This window comes from Eumetopias jubatus, unplaced genomic scaffold (genome assembly GCF_037043125.1).
Source record: "Eumetopias jubatus isolate StellerSeaLion01/CBP00866 unplaced genomic scaffold, mEumJub1_p1.0 scaffold_6, whole genome shotgun sequence".
In the NCBI taxonomy this organism is placed as follows: Eukaryota; Metazoa; Chordata; class Mammalia; order Carnivora; family Otariidae; genus Eumetopias; species Eumetopias jubatus.
The window spans coordinates 103,419,673-103,436,953 of record NW_028274812.1 but is presented as its reverse complement, the minus strand read 5'-3'; the positions used below and the strand labels follow the sequence as shown (position 1 = coordinate 103,436,953).

Genomic DNA, 17,281 nt, shown 5'->3' with positions numbered 1-17,281 from the left:
ATTAAAGAAACAAATAATTGAATCCTTTAAAAGCTTGTCTTTTCTTTGGTCAGCTTTTTTCTAGTGTCCTTTTTTTGATCAGTACCTCATGAAGCATGCCCTCATTTTTCAGATTATACATATATGGAGAGAGAACTTGGCATAGTACCTGGCAAGTTTTGAAGTATAGTTGATATTAGTTCTTTCTTACCAACTATTTTATTTTTACTTCTTTACCCCATTCTTTCCTTTAATTTTCCTCTTTAAAAAAATGTGGAGTTAACTATTTTGAGTAGTGACATGATAAAATGTTAAGCAGAACAATTTTTTTTTAAATAAAGATTTTATTTATTTGAGAGAGAATGAGAGAGAGCAAGCATGAGAGGGGGAAGGGTCAGAGGGAGAAGCAGACTTCCTGCTGAGCAGGGAGCCGGATGTGGGACTTGATCCCGGGTCTCTGGGATCATGACCTGAGCTGAAGGCGGTCGCTTAACCGACTGAACCACCCAGGCACCCCTAAGCAGAACAGTGTTTGGGGGTGGGGTTGGGACATTGAAATCATTCTTTCAGTGCAGCTGCTGATTACATTGAAATATAGAAAATCATTTAGATAGGAAGATATATGAGTCATAAAAACATATACTATTTTATGTTCTACTTATTTGAGAATATTTGGTATTCTAAAGTCAGAACTCATGTCTTGAAGATGTGTAAAAACATTGAGAACAAACAAGTACTGAAAACATAGTGGTACAGTTATTACTTAGTAGACTGTCCCCTGAATTACTTCTGATGCATATTTTTGTTCATATATTTCATAGGTATTGGATCTTCTAATATTTATTTTTAACATTTGGGGCGCCTGGTTGACTTGGTTAAGCATCCAACTTGATTTTGGCTCAGGTCATGATCTCAGGGTTGTGAGATTGAACCCTGCGTAGGGCTCTGTGCTGGGCATGAAGTCTGCTTGATTCCCTCTCCCTGTGCCCCTCCCTCCCCAAAAAATTATTATGAATTAAAGCTTATGGTGAAATGATGTTTATGATGCCATGTAAACTCAGCTCTTAAAATATGTACAAAAATTTTTTTTAAAGATTTTATTTATTTGACAGAGAGGAGAGCGCAAGCAGGGGGAGTGGTAGGCAGAAGGAGAAGCAGGCTCCCTGCTCAGCAGGGAGCCCTATGAGGGACTCTATCCCAGGACCCTGGGATCATGACCTGAGCCAAAGGCAGACGCTTAACCAACTGAGCCATCCAGGCGCTCCAGAATTTTAAGGCTATGTGGGACCACTAGCAAAAGAAATACAATTTAAATTTTATTATATTTTATATTTTTACATTTTATATTATATTTATAAATTTTTATTTTAAATTTTTATAATCATAAATACTTTGGGTACTTTCTTGCACTTTCAGCCTTATTTGAATTTTAGTAACTTTGCAGAAGTATGTCTGTCAAAAATGTACTTCTTGCTTGCTTAACCCTTTTAAAATAACACTGCATTCTAAATGTGGAGCTTTGTGATTATGGGGTGGGAAGTCAGTGGTTGAAGTACACTATAATTCCCTTTTTAAAAAAAAAAAACTTTTAAGTTTTAGGCGGAAAGTTTTTGCATATTGATTTGAATGCCAAGAAGTGAGTGCTTTATAAGAACTTTAGAACTCTTGTGATAAAAGAATATAGATCTTTAAGCTTTGATTTAAGAGTTCCATCTAATGCATTATTTACAGAATTGATGTCCACTATTCCTGTGCCCTAATGAAGTGTAACGTACTCTGTCTATAATTGGTATTTTTATAGTCTTTTTAGTCTATTTTACTTATTTAGATAAATATCTTCTAATATTCAATTTCAGGAAAAGCTTTGCTTCTGTAAAGAAGTGTTACGTTTCCATTTTTATAATGAAATGACTCCTTTTTTATTTTGTCAGATCTACATAACCCTTTTTGTTTAGAGTGTCCTTTATCATCTTTTACATTCCACCTTATTTGCTAAGTAGGACCTGCTTTCAGTTTCCCCCCATATTCTATAAAGCCAGTGACTACAGTTTCTGTATTTTCCTCCCTTGTATAAAGTCTTCTGCCCATCTTAAACCTATAAAAATATCCATTTAGATGTCTATGAGGCATCTCAAATTTAAGATAGTCAAAATTGGTCATCTGTCTTGTTCTCTGCACCTAGATTTGCTCTATACAGTCTTCCTCATCTAAGTTAATGGCAACTCCATTCTTCTTTTATTTAAGAATTAGATTCATCTTTAACTCTTTTTAATCTCACATTCCACACTTGATTCATTAACAGATTCTGTTACCTACTAAATAAATGTATAGAACTATTTTCAGGGCGCCTAGGTGGCTCATTCGGTTAAGCATCTGCCTTCTGCTCAGGTCATGATCCCAGAGTCCTGGGAATTGAGTCTGCATCAGGGTCCCTGCTCAGCAGGGTGTCTGTCTCTCCCTCTGCCCCTCACCCCACTCGTGTTCTCTCTCTCTCTCTCTCAAATAAATAGATAAAATCTTAAAAATAGAACTGTTTTCTTTTACTGCCTCTACCTGGTGTAAGTTATCTTTTGCTGTACAATTGCAGTGGGTTCTTAATTTGCCATTACCTGCCTCCTAAATGTTAATGTGCTCACACTCTAGTAGGTACATATTTTACTTAGAGTAAAAATCAAAGTCTTTTTAAATTGACTACAGAGCCCTCTGACCTGGCACCCCCAATGTCTTCCCCTACCTCTCTGACTTTGTCTCCTACTTAACTCTCCCTTTTTTTCATGTTGGTCTCCTTATAGTTTTTTAAAGATGTCAGGAACATTCCTGTCTCAGCGTTTGCAGGAGTTAGATGAGATCACTCAGAGAGATGGTCTAGAGTGAAGAAAAGAGCTCTGGACCGAATCCTATATAGCAACATTTATGGTGTGGACTTAGATACAATTACTAAAAAGAAGACCAAGAGGGCACAGAGAGAGAGCCAGGAGAAAACCTACGAGTATGGGGTAGTCAAGGAAAGAGTTTTTCAGGGAGGACATAGGCAGTAATGTCTGATGCTCCTTGTGAAGTTAAGGTAAGTTAGATAAGAGAGAAAATGTAATCCTGGATTTAGGGATGGAGAGATCATTAATGACCTGGATAAGCACAGTAAAGAAAGGTGATTGGGACAGAAGCTGAGTTGATTGGGGGGGGGGGGCGGAGAGCAGTGGAGAAAGGAAGTATAAAGCAGTCCAGCAGTTTAGGACAACATATTCAAGAATGTTTTTGTTCTTAAGAAGGAAAAGTCTTGATCATTTTTAAACGCTAATGGCAAAGAACAAGTAGAGAGGAAGAAGTTGAAGATGCATATTTGGAAGAATGGGATTTATCACCAGAACAGGATTTACCCAGAAGGTAGAGGGAATGAGATTCATATTGTAGGTATCATTAGTCTCAATTGATTGGCGATACATCAGAGTTAGTGTCGAGAAGCTGAGGGAGAGATGTCTGACTTCTGATTTTTTTCTATAAAAGAGAGATGCTAAGAATGAGAGGTCAGAATTTTGAGGCGATTAAAAGGGTTCCAATAGTTAAATGTTAGAGCCATGCATCCCTCTGGGCTTTACTGGGCTATCGGAGGGATGCGAGGCATAAAATGTTTGAGAAACCCTGATGGATTGTTCTTCAGAAGTTCTGGTTTCTTGTGGGTAGAAACAGTCATTCTCTTAGGAGAAGTGAACAGTGTTTTAATTGGATTATTCAGGCTCTGAAAAAGAAGACAGTGCTTGTTGCTGGTGGGGCGCAGGGGCTTGTGGAATGGCGGTGTACGCTGGTCGTGCCAAAGGTGGTGGATTGAACGCCGGTGGCCTGCAGCCTGGTCTGCAGGATTTAAGGTGGTGTCTGTAGTTCCACATTAGCATTCACCTTGAACAGCCTAAAGTAAACAGCTTTGGAAGGAAAATTGTTGGGGGGCTTTGATGCTTTTACTGGTAATATTTTGTGAGTCTTTATAAATTAGGTTATAGCTAGATGCTGTTTCTAAAGATTCTGTTTAGGAGCTAAGGAATACAGATTTTAACTACTTAAAACACATGCAACATTTTCTTAGGAAATACAGGATTATTTTTAAAATTTTTGAATGATGGTAAAAGATATTCTTTGGAGTAAAAAGGGGGAATTTGTGCCAGCAACTTTAGATTCTCAAATCTAAAGTCCTACTTGGTTTACATATTTTACTTTAACATATTCTACATGAGTTCCCATTTAGTTTAATGGTGAACTTGTATTGCTTTCATTAAATGCTTTGTATTTTCATCAAGTTTCTACTTAAGCACTCAGTGTAGTTCACATAAAGATTCTTGGTTTTTTGTTTTTGTTTTTGTTTTTTCTCCCAACGATTTTACTTTGGGACTCTTGGTTCTTTTGTCATTTTATACGGAGGTACAAGACATTAAGTGGCTTTTGCTTATAGAGATTTAATGAAAAAGGGAGAAAGGATTTTAGGCCTAATAGGAACACTTGCTTGTTACATTTTTTGACTGACACTGGCACACATAAAATGTAGATATAATTTTTCTACAAACTTAGAAATTCAAGGACAATCTGACAGATAAAGTATATAGGCATAAAAATATTAGGAATACCATATAGGTAAGATTTCTGTTTTGTCTGATTATAAAACCTCCTGTTTGGCCGCTTTTCCTTTCTCTCCTCCCCCTTCTTCACTCATTCTTCCTTGTAGTAGTTAAGACATTTTCCCTTTTATTTTTTGGTTCTTCTATGTGATCATGCTCTCTCTTGCTTGAATGGTGCTCAGCAATACATCTTTAAACTCTTCAAAAATCATAGGCACTGAACCAGATCCTGTTAAGCACTTTATAGTAATCTGTTTAATCCTCATAGCAGTCCTATGAAGAATCCTGTTTTATAGGTGAAGAAACTGAGTACATACAGTGGAGGAGGTGATATGATTTGACTCTAGAGTTCATGTGCTTTATTACTGCACTGTGCTGCCTTCCAGCCATTGATTCAGTAGTCATTATAGGGGCACCTGGATGGCTCCGTCAGTTGAGCATCTGCCTTCGGCTCAGGTCATGATCCTGGGGTCCTGGGATGAAGCCCTGTATCAGGCTTTCTGCTCCTCTCACCATCTCCCTCTCCCTCTGCTGCACCCCCTGCTTGTGCTCTCTCATGCGTTCTCTCTTTCTCTGAAATAAATATATAAAATCTTAAAAAAAAGTCATTATAGTAGTTTTGACAATTTTCAATGAGCTGAAAATGATCAACCTATCCTTCTTATTTAGATATTTTTAATATCTAGCCATTTATTTTAGTGATATGTTTTAATGACTCCAGTAAAGTTTACAGTTACTAAATCTAAAAGAAAATTTTCATTTTATGGCCATAATTCTAAAAACTGAAAATCGTACCTTAAAATAATTTGATGACATTGCCTTTATTAATTTGCAGCTTATTAATATCGTAGATTGTTTCAAAAAAGCCTTCCAGGTAGGTACCTCATACTGTTCTGTGTCTGAATATTGTTTTGTCTGATAAGCTGGTTATTGAAGATGTATATTACAATATTTAGAACACAATTCAGCAGTGAGGAGGCAAGCCAGTGGAATTACCTTCCTACCATACAAACTAGGAAATTGAACAAATTATAGAAAACAAATGTTTTCAGATGATAGGAAGCACAAGAATGAGATACTTGAGAAAAGGGGAAACAAGGAAAATCCTATCATTGTCCGGAATTTCTACCAGGAAGTAATTTTTGGACTGCAGTGCCAAAAGGGTGAACCTCAGCAGAAGGTTGTCAGTTTTGTTGAGGAGTTAGAGACTTGAGTTCAAGGAAGCCAAGGTAGTTAGAATTGTGGAGCTGATTACATGGGGAAAGAGAGAGGGCGGTGGGGGGGCGGGGGGAGAGAAAACGCTTCAACAATGTGTTTCCTTGAGCGTTTGGCTAATATCAGTCTGTGAATGCATAGAGTGAAACCCCATGAGCTTAGACATGAATAGTTGGTGAAGAAAAATAAATCACTGGGATTAACATGAATAATTTCCAGTGCTTACACAAGATCAAGAATTGTTTGAATTTTCTCCATCTGGTTTTGAGAGACTTCATTGAATACATGGGCAATTCAGTGGAAGGGTGAAATGAGGGTAGATTGGTGTTCAAATGGAAGCTATTCTAGTTCTACCCTGAGAAAGCTTCACACTAATATGCAGGTACTTACCTGTTTGCCAGAAAAAAATCAACACTCTTTTTTTTTTTAAAGATTTTATTTATTTACTTGAGAGAGAGAAAAGTAGCAGGGGGAGGGGCAGAAGCAGATTCCTCACTGAGCAGGGGGCCTGATATGGGGCTCGACCTGAGCCGAAGGTAGATGCTTAACCGACTGAGCCACCCAGGTGCCCCCATAATTAGTACTCTTTAATGCAGGGTTTCTCAACCTTGTCCTTAGTGACATTTGGGCAGGATAACTCTTTACTTTGGGGGGGGGGTCTATCTAGTGCATATAGAATGTTTATAAACATTTCTGATCTAAACCTACTAGATATCAGTGGCAGTCTTCAGTTGAAATAATCAAAATTGTCTCCAGATGTTCCCATGTATCCCTTGGGGGATAAAAGCACCCCAGGTTGAGAGTCACTGTTTTTTTATTTAAAAAAAGTTTTTTTAAAGATTTTGTTTATTTGACAGAGAGAGACACAGCGAGAGAGGGAACATAAGCACGGGGAGTGGGAGAGGGAGAAGCAGTCTTCCCGCTGAGCAGAGAGCCCGATGCAGGGCTTGATCCCAGGACCCTGGGATCATGACCCGAGCCGAAGGCAGATGCTTAACAACTGAGCCACCCAGGTGCCCCCAAAAATTTTTAATTTTTTAAATTTTCTTGGGAGGTGGGGGCAAAGGGAGAGGGAAAGGGAGAGAGAGAATCTTAAGCAGTCTCCATGGAGCCTGACACAGGGCTCAGTCCCATGATCCTGAGGTCATGACCTGAGATGAAATCAAGAGTTGGACGCTTAACCTACTGGACCACACAGGGCCCCAAGAATCACTGGTTTTTAGAGGATTACAACAAGATCTAGCCCTCAACAACATTAAATAAAATGAATTACTAGCTGTATATCAAGAAGTAGCAAAATGTGACCCACAGTTTGGAAGAAAATCTAGTTGATAGAAAGTGAACCAGAAATGATGGAATTAACAGCAAGGATGTTAAAAATAACTATAATAAAAATGCTCAGTATGCTCAAGGATGTAATAGAAAATGTGAATGTAATGAGTGAAATAGAAGATAGTAAAAAAGAACCAAATGGAACTAACTCCTAGAGATGAAAAACACAATATCTGTAATGAATTCCTTCTTGTGGAATTTCAGCAGTAAACTAGAGAATGAAGAAAAGATAATTGAAACTTACACATGTAGCAAAGACTCCATCCAAAATGAAGCACTAACAGGATAAAGACTGCAGAAAACTTGGGATAATTTTAAATAGTCTAACATGTGTAGCTTGAGTTAGAGAAAAAGAGTAGAGAAAAGGTGGTCAGGAAAAATAATTTGGAGAAAGAATGTTAAAATATGCCCAGATTTGATGCAAACTATAAATCCACAAATTCAAAAAGGATAAACACACCCACACAGGGCTTGCAATGGCACATTATAATTAAGTGCTGAAAATGAACAGTAAAGTGGAAGATCTTAGGAAACAGAAGAAAAAGGTACTTCAAGTAGAGAAGAATTAAGATAAAAACCACAGATAATCATGAGAAACTAACTGGCAGAAGACAATGGAATATCTTTGAGGTGCTGAAAGAAGAAAAGTGGTCAACCCAGAATTCTATTTTTGTGAAAATATTATCCAGAATAAAGGTGAGATAAAGTTTTCAGACAAACAGTAATAGAGAATTCATTGTTAGCAGACCTGCTATACTCTAAAGAATTAAAGTTCTCTAGGAAAAAAAAAAAATGATACCAGGTAGAAACTTGTATTTATATAAGTGGAATGAAGAGTGACAGAAATATAGGTAAATATGTGGATAAGTATAAAACACTGTTTTCCATTTTCAAATTTCTTTAAAAGATAATTGATTTTAAAATAATATATTATGGGAAACAGCTTATGTAGAAGTAAAACAAATGACAACAGTAGCTGTAAACACAGAAGAGATGACATGGAAGTGTACCTATTATAAGGCTATTACATGTGAAGCGGTATAATTTTATTTGAATGGTTTTTGGCAAGTTAAAGTTGCATATTATAAGCCTAGAACAACCCCTAAGAAAATAAAACAATGAGGAATTGCTAATAAGTTAATAATAAAATGAAATGCTAAAAAAGTACTTTAAAAAAGAGAGACATCAAACAAAAAAATTAACTCAAAATGCATTAAAGTCTTGAACAAATACCTGCAACCATGAAACTCCTAGAAGAAAACCTAGGCGGTAAGCTCCTTGACATCAGTCTTGGAGATGATTTTTTGGACCTGACTCCAGAAGCAAAGGCAACAAAAGCAAAAATAAACAAATGGGACTACATCAAACTAAAAAGCTTCTCCACAGAAAGGAACCCATCAACAGAATGAAAAGGCAGCCTATGGAATAGGAGAAAATATTTGCAAATCATATATCTTATAAGGGGTTAATATCCATAATATATAAACAACTCATCCAACTCAAAAAACATGATTGAAAGATAGGCAGAGGATCTGAATAGGTATTTTTTCAAAGATGATGTAGAGGTGGCCAATATATACATGAAAAGGTGCTCAACATCACTAATATTCAGAGAAATGCAAACCAAAACCACCTGTTGGAATGGCTATTTCAAAAAGACAAGAAGTGTTGGTGAGGATGTGGAGAAAAGGGAACCCTCCTGTACTGTTGGTAGGAATGTAAATTGGTGTAGCCACTAATGAAGACAGTATGGAGGTTCCTCAAAAAATTAGAACTACTTTGTGATCCAGAAATTCCACTTTGGGTCATTTACCTAAAGAAGAGAAGTACACTAACTTGAAAAGGTATCTGCGCCCTTGTGTTCATGGCAGCATTTTTTACTAATGGATAAAAAATGTTTTACATATGCACAATGGAATATTTTTCAGCCATAAAATAGAAGAAAAACCTTGCCATTTGCATCAACATGGATGGACCTCGAGGACGTTATTATAAGTGAAATAAGTCAGACAGAGAAAGACAAATACTGTATGATTTCACTTAGATGTGGAATCTAAAAACAAAACTGAATTTAGGGATACAGAAAACACATTGATGGTTGCCAGAAGTGAAGGGTATAGGATGGGTGGAATGGATGAAGGTGGTCAGAAGGCACAAACTTCCAGTTATAAATAAGTTCTGGGGATGTAATGTACAGCATAGTAACTATAGTTAATAAAACGGTGTTGTATATTTTAAAAGTCATAGGAGAGTAGATCTTAAAAGTTCTCATAAAAAAATTTTAACTGTGTGATGATAGATGTTAATTATAAGACTTTTGTGGTGATAATCATTTCACAATATATATACACATAAGGAATCATTATTTGTACACCTGAAAGTAATATAATGTTATATGTCAGTTATATATCAATAAAAAAAAAAAGAGACGGCAGAGCCCACTGTCTTTATGTCCACATACTGAGGAAAGGCCGTGTGAAGGCACAGTGAGAAGGCAGCCATCTGTAAGCCATGAAGAGAGATCTCACCAAAACCCAACATGCTGGCACTCTGATCTTGGGCTTCTAGACTCCAGAACTGAAAAAAATAAATGTCTCTTGTTAAAGCCAAAGGAAAAAAAGAGAAAAAGGAACAAAGATTAACTGGGTAAATAGGAAACAAATAGCAAGATCATGGATTTAAACCACAACAGTGATTACATTAAAATTAAATGGTCTAGGGGTACCTGGGTGGCTCAGTCAAGTCTGATCTCAGGTCAGGTCTTGATCTCAAGGTTGTGAGTTGAAGCCCCACGCTGGACTCCATGCTGGGCATGTTGCCTACTAAAAAAAAGTCTAAAAACTCTAATTGAAAGGCCAATTGACTGGATAATATGCTGCCTACCAGAAACTTGCTCGATATATTAAGATACAGGTTAAAAAGAAAGAAAAAGGGTATTCTGTTGCAAAGCATAAGCAATCTAGAATGGTTACATTACTAATGATATATTAATATACAAAGGAAATAGGGATAAAAAGCATTTCATAATGATGGAGTCAATTCATAAAAATTACATAACAGTTGTAAATATGTATAACCTAATACCAGAACTACAAAGTACATGAGACAGAAACTGCCAGAACTGAAAGAAACAGGCAAATCTATGCATAGATTTGAACATGCTTCTCTCATTAATTGATAGAACCAATGGACAAAAAAATTAGTAAGAATATAGAAGAGTCAAATGATCAAATAAGTGATCTAGTCGATGTTCTGAAATAGTTAACCCAACAACAGTAAAATACACATACTTTTGAAAAGTACATGGAATATTTACCAATAGACCCTTAATGTTTGGGCATCAGACAAGTCTCAGAAATTTAAAAGGTTTGAAGTCCTACACAGTAGGTTTTGTGACCTCAGTGGAAGTATTTCAGGAATAGATACTTGGGAAATTCTCAGTTACTTGGAAATTAAGCAACCTTTATAAATAACCTGTGGATCAAAGAAGAAATTGTGAGGGAAATTAAACTGGTTTTTCAAAATGAAAAAAAAAGGAAACAATAAAAATTTGTGGAATGCAGGTAAAACAGCACCTGTAGAGAAATTTATTGCTTTCAATGCTAATACTAGAAAAGAAAAAACAAAAGTCAATAATTATAAGTTTTTATCTGAAATCAGTAAAAGAAGAGCAAAGTAAACCTGAAATAATTAGAAGTCAGGAAATGAGAGCAAAAACCTATGAAATAAAGAACAAACCAACTTTCAAGAAAATCAGCAATTTCAACAGTTGAGTTTTTCAAAAAGGTATAAAATTGTTAAAGCTCTAATGGTTGCTCAGAGAAAAAAGGAAAAAATATTACTGATAATCAGATATGAAATGTCTGATTGAGTAATAACCAGTGATATGATTATCACTGCAGATCAGACATTAAAGGGATGATAAAAAATATAAATTTGATAACTTTTTGTTTTTTATTGTTCAAGGATGCACACATTCCTTGAACAATACAACTTATTAAAATAGAAATAGAACTAATAGTCTGAGTAGCAGATGAAGAAATTTGAATTCATTATCAAAAATCTTCACACAAAATACTGCTGAATTCTATTAAGGATTTAATCTTACACAGAGTTTTTCAGATTTCTAGGTTGGTATGACTTTGATATAAAAATCTGATGAAGTCATGAAAAAATGAATTATAAACCATTATGTCATGAGCATAAACACAGAAATCAAAACAAAGCATTAGCACATCAAGCCCAGCAAAATATGTAAAGGTTATACATTATGATTAAAGGGAGTTACTCCATTCATTCAAAAGTAAAATATGTAAAGGTTATATATTATAATTAATGATGTTTATCCCATGTATTCAAAAGTTAATATACTATATTAAACAGCTTAAAAGATGGCCATCTCAGATGCAGGAAGAGAATTTTATGTATTCAGTACTTAATTTCAGTAAAAAAGCTCCATAATAGCAACAGTAGGAAACTTTATAAATTGAACAAAGCTCATCTATGAAAAACCTGCAGCTAACCATTTTTTTTTTTTAATATTTATTTATTTGGCAGAGAGAGAGATAGCAAGAGCAGGAGCACAAGCAGGGGGAGTGGGAGAAGGAGAAGCAGGCTTCCCGCCGAGCAGGGAGGACTATGTGGGACTCGATCCCAGGACCCTGAGATCATGACCTGAGCCGAAGGCAGATGCTTAATGACTGAGCCACCCAGGCACTCCCCCCCCCCCCCCCCCCGCAGCTAACATTCTTAATGCTAGATACATAGTGACATATCTGTACAATGGAATACCAATCAGCAATAAAAAGAAATGAAGTAGGAATGCATGGAACAGCATGGATATAGTTTATACATTCTGCCTAGCAAAAGAAGCAGATACAAGATGTATGTGCTGTGTGATTAAATTTATTTGAAACTCAAGATACCTGTAGTGACAGAATGAAGATCAAGGTTTCTTGAAGCTTGAACTTAGGAAGGATTGATGAGGGTGGTGTATGAATGTCCATTTGGGGTGACAGACGTGTTCTGTATCTTGATTGTTGTGGTTCCATGGTGCATACATTTGTCAAAAGATATTGGAATATCCATTTAAAATTGGTTCATTTTATTGTGTGTAAACGTTCTAATAAATGATTTAAAATATATTACAAAAAGTTATGTGGCTTAGGCTAATATTGAAAGTGGTTAGTATAGATCACTGTACTTGTTAGCATTACATTTAAGTTATTAAAAGTTGTTTCCTTTAATTCTCAAATGTTTCAGATGTGTGAGTAGAGGCTTTTGTTGTTTGAACCATTATTAATAATTTAATGATTAATCTAATTAAAATGGTTCTGGGATCATCAAGAATTCAAATGTTGGCTTTGTTACTACATATATGGCTTTGGAAAGGTTCTTTTTTTGGGGGGAAGTTCTTAATATCTCTTTACCCAGTTATTTTCAAAATGAGGAATAATAGTTCTTAATGTTAAGCCTATGAATGATTATGTAAATTAGATATAATTCATGTACAGTGCTTAGCAAGTGCCTGTCATAGATTAAGCCCTGAATAAATGTAACTACCATTTTTATTAATTACGTTGTTGTTATTCTTACTGTTAAACTTCAACAGATTCCTTTAGTTCAATGAACTGGTATCATGTGTTTTTCCCTACCCCTTGACCCCATTCTGAAGTGTTTCTGGGATTTTCTTGGATGATATACTCTAGAACTTTTTCTTAGATTATAAGGCTTTTTGAGAATCTAAGAGATATGCTTCTTATACCCAGAAAAATAAGCTGAAAAAATACCCATACAATTTTCCATGGGTTGTTCATAAATTCATTAAAGCCTGTAAATAAGATCCTTTGCTGCTGAGCAAGATTGTAGAAACAACTTTCTTACTTATATAATGTTAAAATTTCTTTAAAAAATTTTTTATTGTAGTTTAAATTTTTATTGGTTCAAATTTAGACTTCATTCATCTATGAGTTAAAATGATAAACTTCTAAGAATGAAAATGGACTTTTTATTTATTTATTATTTTTTTAAAGATTTTATTTATTTGTCAGAGAGAGAGAGCACAAGCGGGGGAGCAGTAGGCAGAGGGAGAAGCAGGCTCCCCACGAAGCAGGGAGCCTGATGTGGGGCTCGATCCCAGGACTCTGGGATTATGACCTGAGCCGAAGACAGGCACTTAACTGACTGAGCCACCCAGGCGTCCGAAAATGGACTTTTTAAAATAAAAATTTGCTAATATTACTAGTTGCTGTATTTGGAAACTCCCCTACTTTGATCAAATTGAATCTTATGTAACTTTTAGAAAATGATAAATTTTTGTGCAACATGTTAGAATTCTGTCATGTTTGGCCAAGAGCTGTAAATTTTGACATGCTTTTGTTAAGGATCTTGTATTATATGACTTCCTGGATTTCTAAATTAGCATTTTACTACCTAAATATTCCTAAAATTGTTATTGTTTAAAACAATATCCAAAATAATCAGTTTAAGTGAATTTTACTTTTTTGGATATTTTAGTGCTCTTAATTTTTTATTTTTATTTTACCATTTTTAATTAGGAGGTATAGAATGTAAACAGTATGGAAGGGGATCTTTGTGATTCTGCATTCTTCAAAAACAAATTATTCTTTCAGAAACTGTTTTGACTGGGACTACCTCACCTTTACCGTCTCCAGGGAATGGGAGTGAAACTGCACCTGGATCAGTTACACAGCCAAAGAAAATTCGAGGAATTGGATTTGGAGATATTTTTAAAGAAGGCTCTGTGAAACTTAGGACAAGAACATCTGGTAGTGAAATAGAAGAGAAGAAAACAGAAAAGGTAATGATGAACTTCTAGATTAACTGCACTTATTCTCTCATTAAGTATTTTTTAAAATGTAAAAGTCAGTTTGCAACTCTGTTATATTTCCTTTTTTAAGATCACTAATAATTGGTTATGAATGAGAAGAATGAGAAACTGCAACTTTATAGTGATTACTTTAATGTTTATATTTGGTTCTTATAAAATGAGAATGTTTACTGGTAAATTTAACACCCGACTTTTCTTAGTGGAAACTTTAGAGTTTTTGGTTATCATAGGTAAAAATAGAAACGGCGATTTTTTTTCTTTGCTTTGCCTTTTAAAAGCTAAAATTACATATTTTTTCTTTTAATTTGAAATAGGCCTAACATGGGTCATTTTAAAATGGATTCACAATGAGATACTAAGTTGATTAGGCTCTACTTAACTTTCCTCTGGATTGCCTGTTAGGAGGAAATATGCTAATCTCTCTCTCTAAATGTATGGAGAACTTTATTTTTCATTAGTATTTCACTGGCGTTGTGAAATAAATCAAAATGAACATACCATAAATTATAACATCTAATAACAGATTTTATTTATTTTACTTTATTTTTTACCACTTGGTGAGATCCTTTTTATTTTTTCCTTCCAAATTAATAACAGATTTTAAAATAAACTCCCAAATCTTTGTTTTGGGGGAAAATAGCTGCAATTTCTGGAACACTAATTACAAGGCTATGTTGTTTCTGAGGCTCACATCTTAGAGATACAGACTACTTATTTCAGATAGGAGCTTTTTCCATTGACTTTTAGGGTGTTTCATTTTAGTTCTCAGTTCTATGACTGTATTTAACTCTTAAGAGTTTTAAGTATTTCAGTATTTGCTTGCCTAGTTCAGCTGTATTTCACTTATAAGACTGTTTTGGTTGGTGAAATGTATTTTCAAGTTTTCTTCTACAGTGGTTAGTTTCAACATATTTTTTCTTTCCCAGCTTGCTACATATTTTTTCATGTAATAATGATTTGGATTCAGGAAAGAGAACTTGTACTTTCTACCCTACCCTCTCCTAGCTTCAAGACTGTCTGGCAGTTAGAATATGGGGCCTAATTGATTCTTGGTTTTAAAGGTGAAGATTGGAATTCTTAATGGTTTTGGAATGGTGCTGTATAGCCATATAAGAGCCAGGAATGCTGGAGAAGCAGTGTTTGCATTATGAGGGACATTAGATAATCTGGGGCTCCTTTCTAACTCTAAAGCTTATGATTTATATCAAATAACTTTAATTAATGATTACAGTAGTACTCTTTCAGAACACTTAAAATGTTCACTATTCAAGAATTATTATTAGTGAGAGTCGTCTCAGGGTCACCCTATATTGATGGCCTTTTGAGCCTTGCTTTGATCACTCACCCAGGAATTGATAGAGAGCACATTTGCTATGTTTGTGGGTGACATCAGATTAAAAGAAATGATGGGTAGAATTGGGAGAAATTAAAGTGAGTATCTTAAAATATACAGAACACACAGTGATAGGTAGTTGGTACATTTAGATTTTTAACTAATGACAGGTAAGGTCAAATGTAATGTTTTTTTCTGGGGAGAGAAGTCAAGGAAAACACGAGTATGAAGGACTTAACTTAGTCCTTTACAAGGTAAAATTTTCTCCTGGACTATAGTTACAGAGGTTGTAACATTAGCTAGGTATTTTTATTCAGATAGCAGCAATGAAGTATAAAGACTTTCTTTTCTTCCCTATGTCATCGTAAGGAAGTTTAGTGCTGTTGTTTAAGAGCCACTTTCTAGAGTCAGACTTTCTAGATTCAGATCTGGGCTCCACTACTAAATTACTGTTATTGTGGGCAGGTTACTTAACTGCTTCCTTATCTATAAAAGGAGCACATAATAGTGCTTCCTTTATGCAGATTGTTTTGAGGATTAAGTTATAATGTATATAAAGTGTTTAGCTAAGGGATTGGTATTCAGTACATTTTCAGATGCTATTTTTTTTTTAAGATTTTATTCATTTATTTGTCAGCACAAGCAGGGGGAGCAGCAGAGGGAGAGGGAGAAGCAGGCTCCCCGCCGAGCAGGGAGCCCAGCGCCCCATGGGGCTCGATCCCAGGCCCCTGGGGTCATGACCTGAGCTGAAGGCAGACATTTAACTGACTGAGCCACCCAGGCGTCCCAGATGCTATTATTTTTATTGATTTTAGAGGTTTACAATTAAATTACTGTATTATGGGTAGCAGAGAATGTGTATTATCCTTAAGATGGGGAGTTTTAAAAATGTAAAGTTCTGAGCTATCACATTTAGGAAAGCTTATGTCATCTTTATCTTTTCATTGCAGAGTTTTTAGTCACATTACTAACCTGGCTATAGGTATCGTTCGGGAAAGTTGGCTAACGCAAATGGAAATTTTATTTAAGAATATTATCTTAATTCTCACCTAAAATAGTTGATACCATCCTTTTCTATTCCAGCCCTTAGTTATACAGTCAGTAGGATCCAAAGCACAGAGTGTGGACATAACAAAAACAGAAACAGAAAGTAAAACTAAAGGTAAGTTTTTGAATAAAATTTGCATATTGGGAATGAAGCATGCTCAAATACATAATTAGATTTTTTGAAGATGTTTGTTAACACTGTACTACTTGATCACAGTATTAGATCCTATGAGATGTAAGTACTACAGGGTCAAAGATTTTAGTGTGCTTTGTTCACTCATGTATCCCCCTGTAGTTAGAACTGCGCCTAGAACATAGTAGGCACTTAGTAACTATTTGAGTGCATGTATTAATGAAATTGTTACTTAATTCAGTGTATAGTATTGGCCAAAATTATTCATTCATCTTTAATAGCTTCTAGTGTGCATTTTTTTTTTACACAAAGTAGAGGCTTAATAAGCATTGTTGAAAAAATCTATTTAAACTACATTATTTACGTTCTTTATTTTAGCAAAGGAATATTGTAGAACGTTATTTGCCTATGAAGGTACTAATGAAGATGAGCTTTCTTTTAAAGAGGGAGAGATAATCTACTTGATAAGTAAGGTAAGCTATTTTTCAGTTTTTCAGTGCATCATTTAATTTATTCATTCTTACATTCCTCCTACAATGTAAGCTCTAGAGGAGCTGGAACTTTGAGAACCTGGCACATAGTAAGTGCTCAGAAAGGTTTTTTTTTTTTTGAGAACATTTTTATTGTCTGTCTAATAATTGATTTATTGGGGATTATTTTTACCATCATGTGTGTTTTTTCTCTAACCTCAACTCCAGATTTCTGTTCTCACTTCCTAGTTCACCTCATTACATTTTTCCCCCATCTAATGTTTGTTGTTTATAATATAAAAAGAGTTTTTTATAAAA

The 17,281-nt window shown here is 35.2% G+C and overlaps 1 protein-coding gene across 2 annotated transcripts in view; it reads left to right on the top strand.

Annotated features, from left to right (window-relative positions):
- Positions 1-17,281, top strand: part of CD2AP (CD2 associated protein) — a 133,449-nt gene that overhangs the window by 65,560 nt on the left and 50,608 nt on the right. Inside the window, exons 6-8 of one of the 2 annotated variants that reach the window (XM_028097779.2) lie at positions 13,805-13,950; positions 16,397-16,475; positions 16,872-16,966. In XM_028097779.2, the coding sequence (XP_027953580.1) occupies positions 13,805-13,950; positions 16,397-16,475; positions 16,872-16,966 (320 nt within the window). Of the gene's footprint in view, positions 1-13,762; positions 13,951-16,396; positions 16,476-16,871; positions 16,967-17,281 lie in introns of both variants that reach the window. The other variant, XM_028097778.2, reaches the window with a different exon arrangement.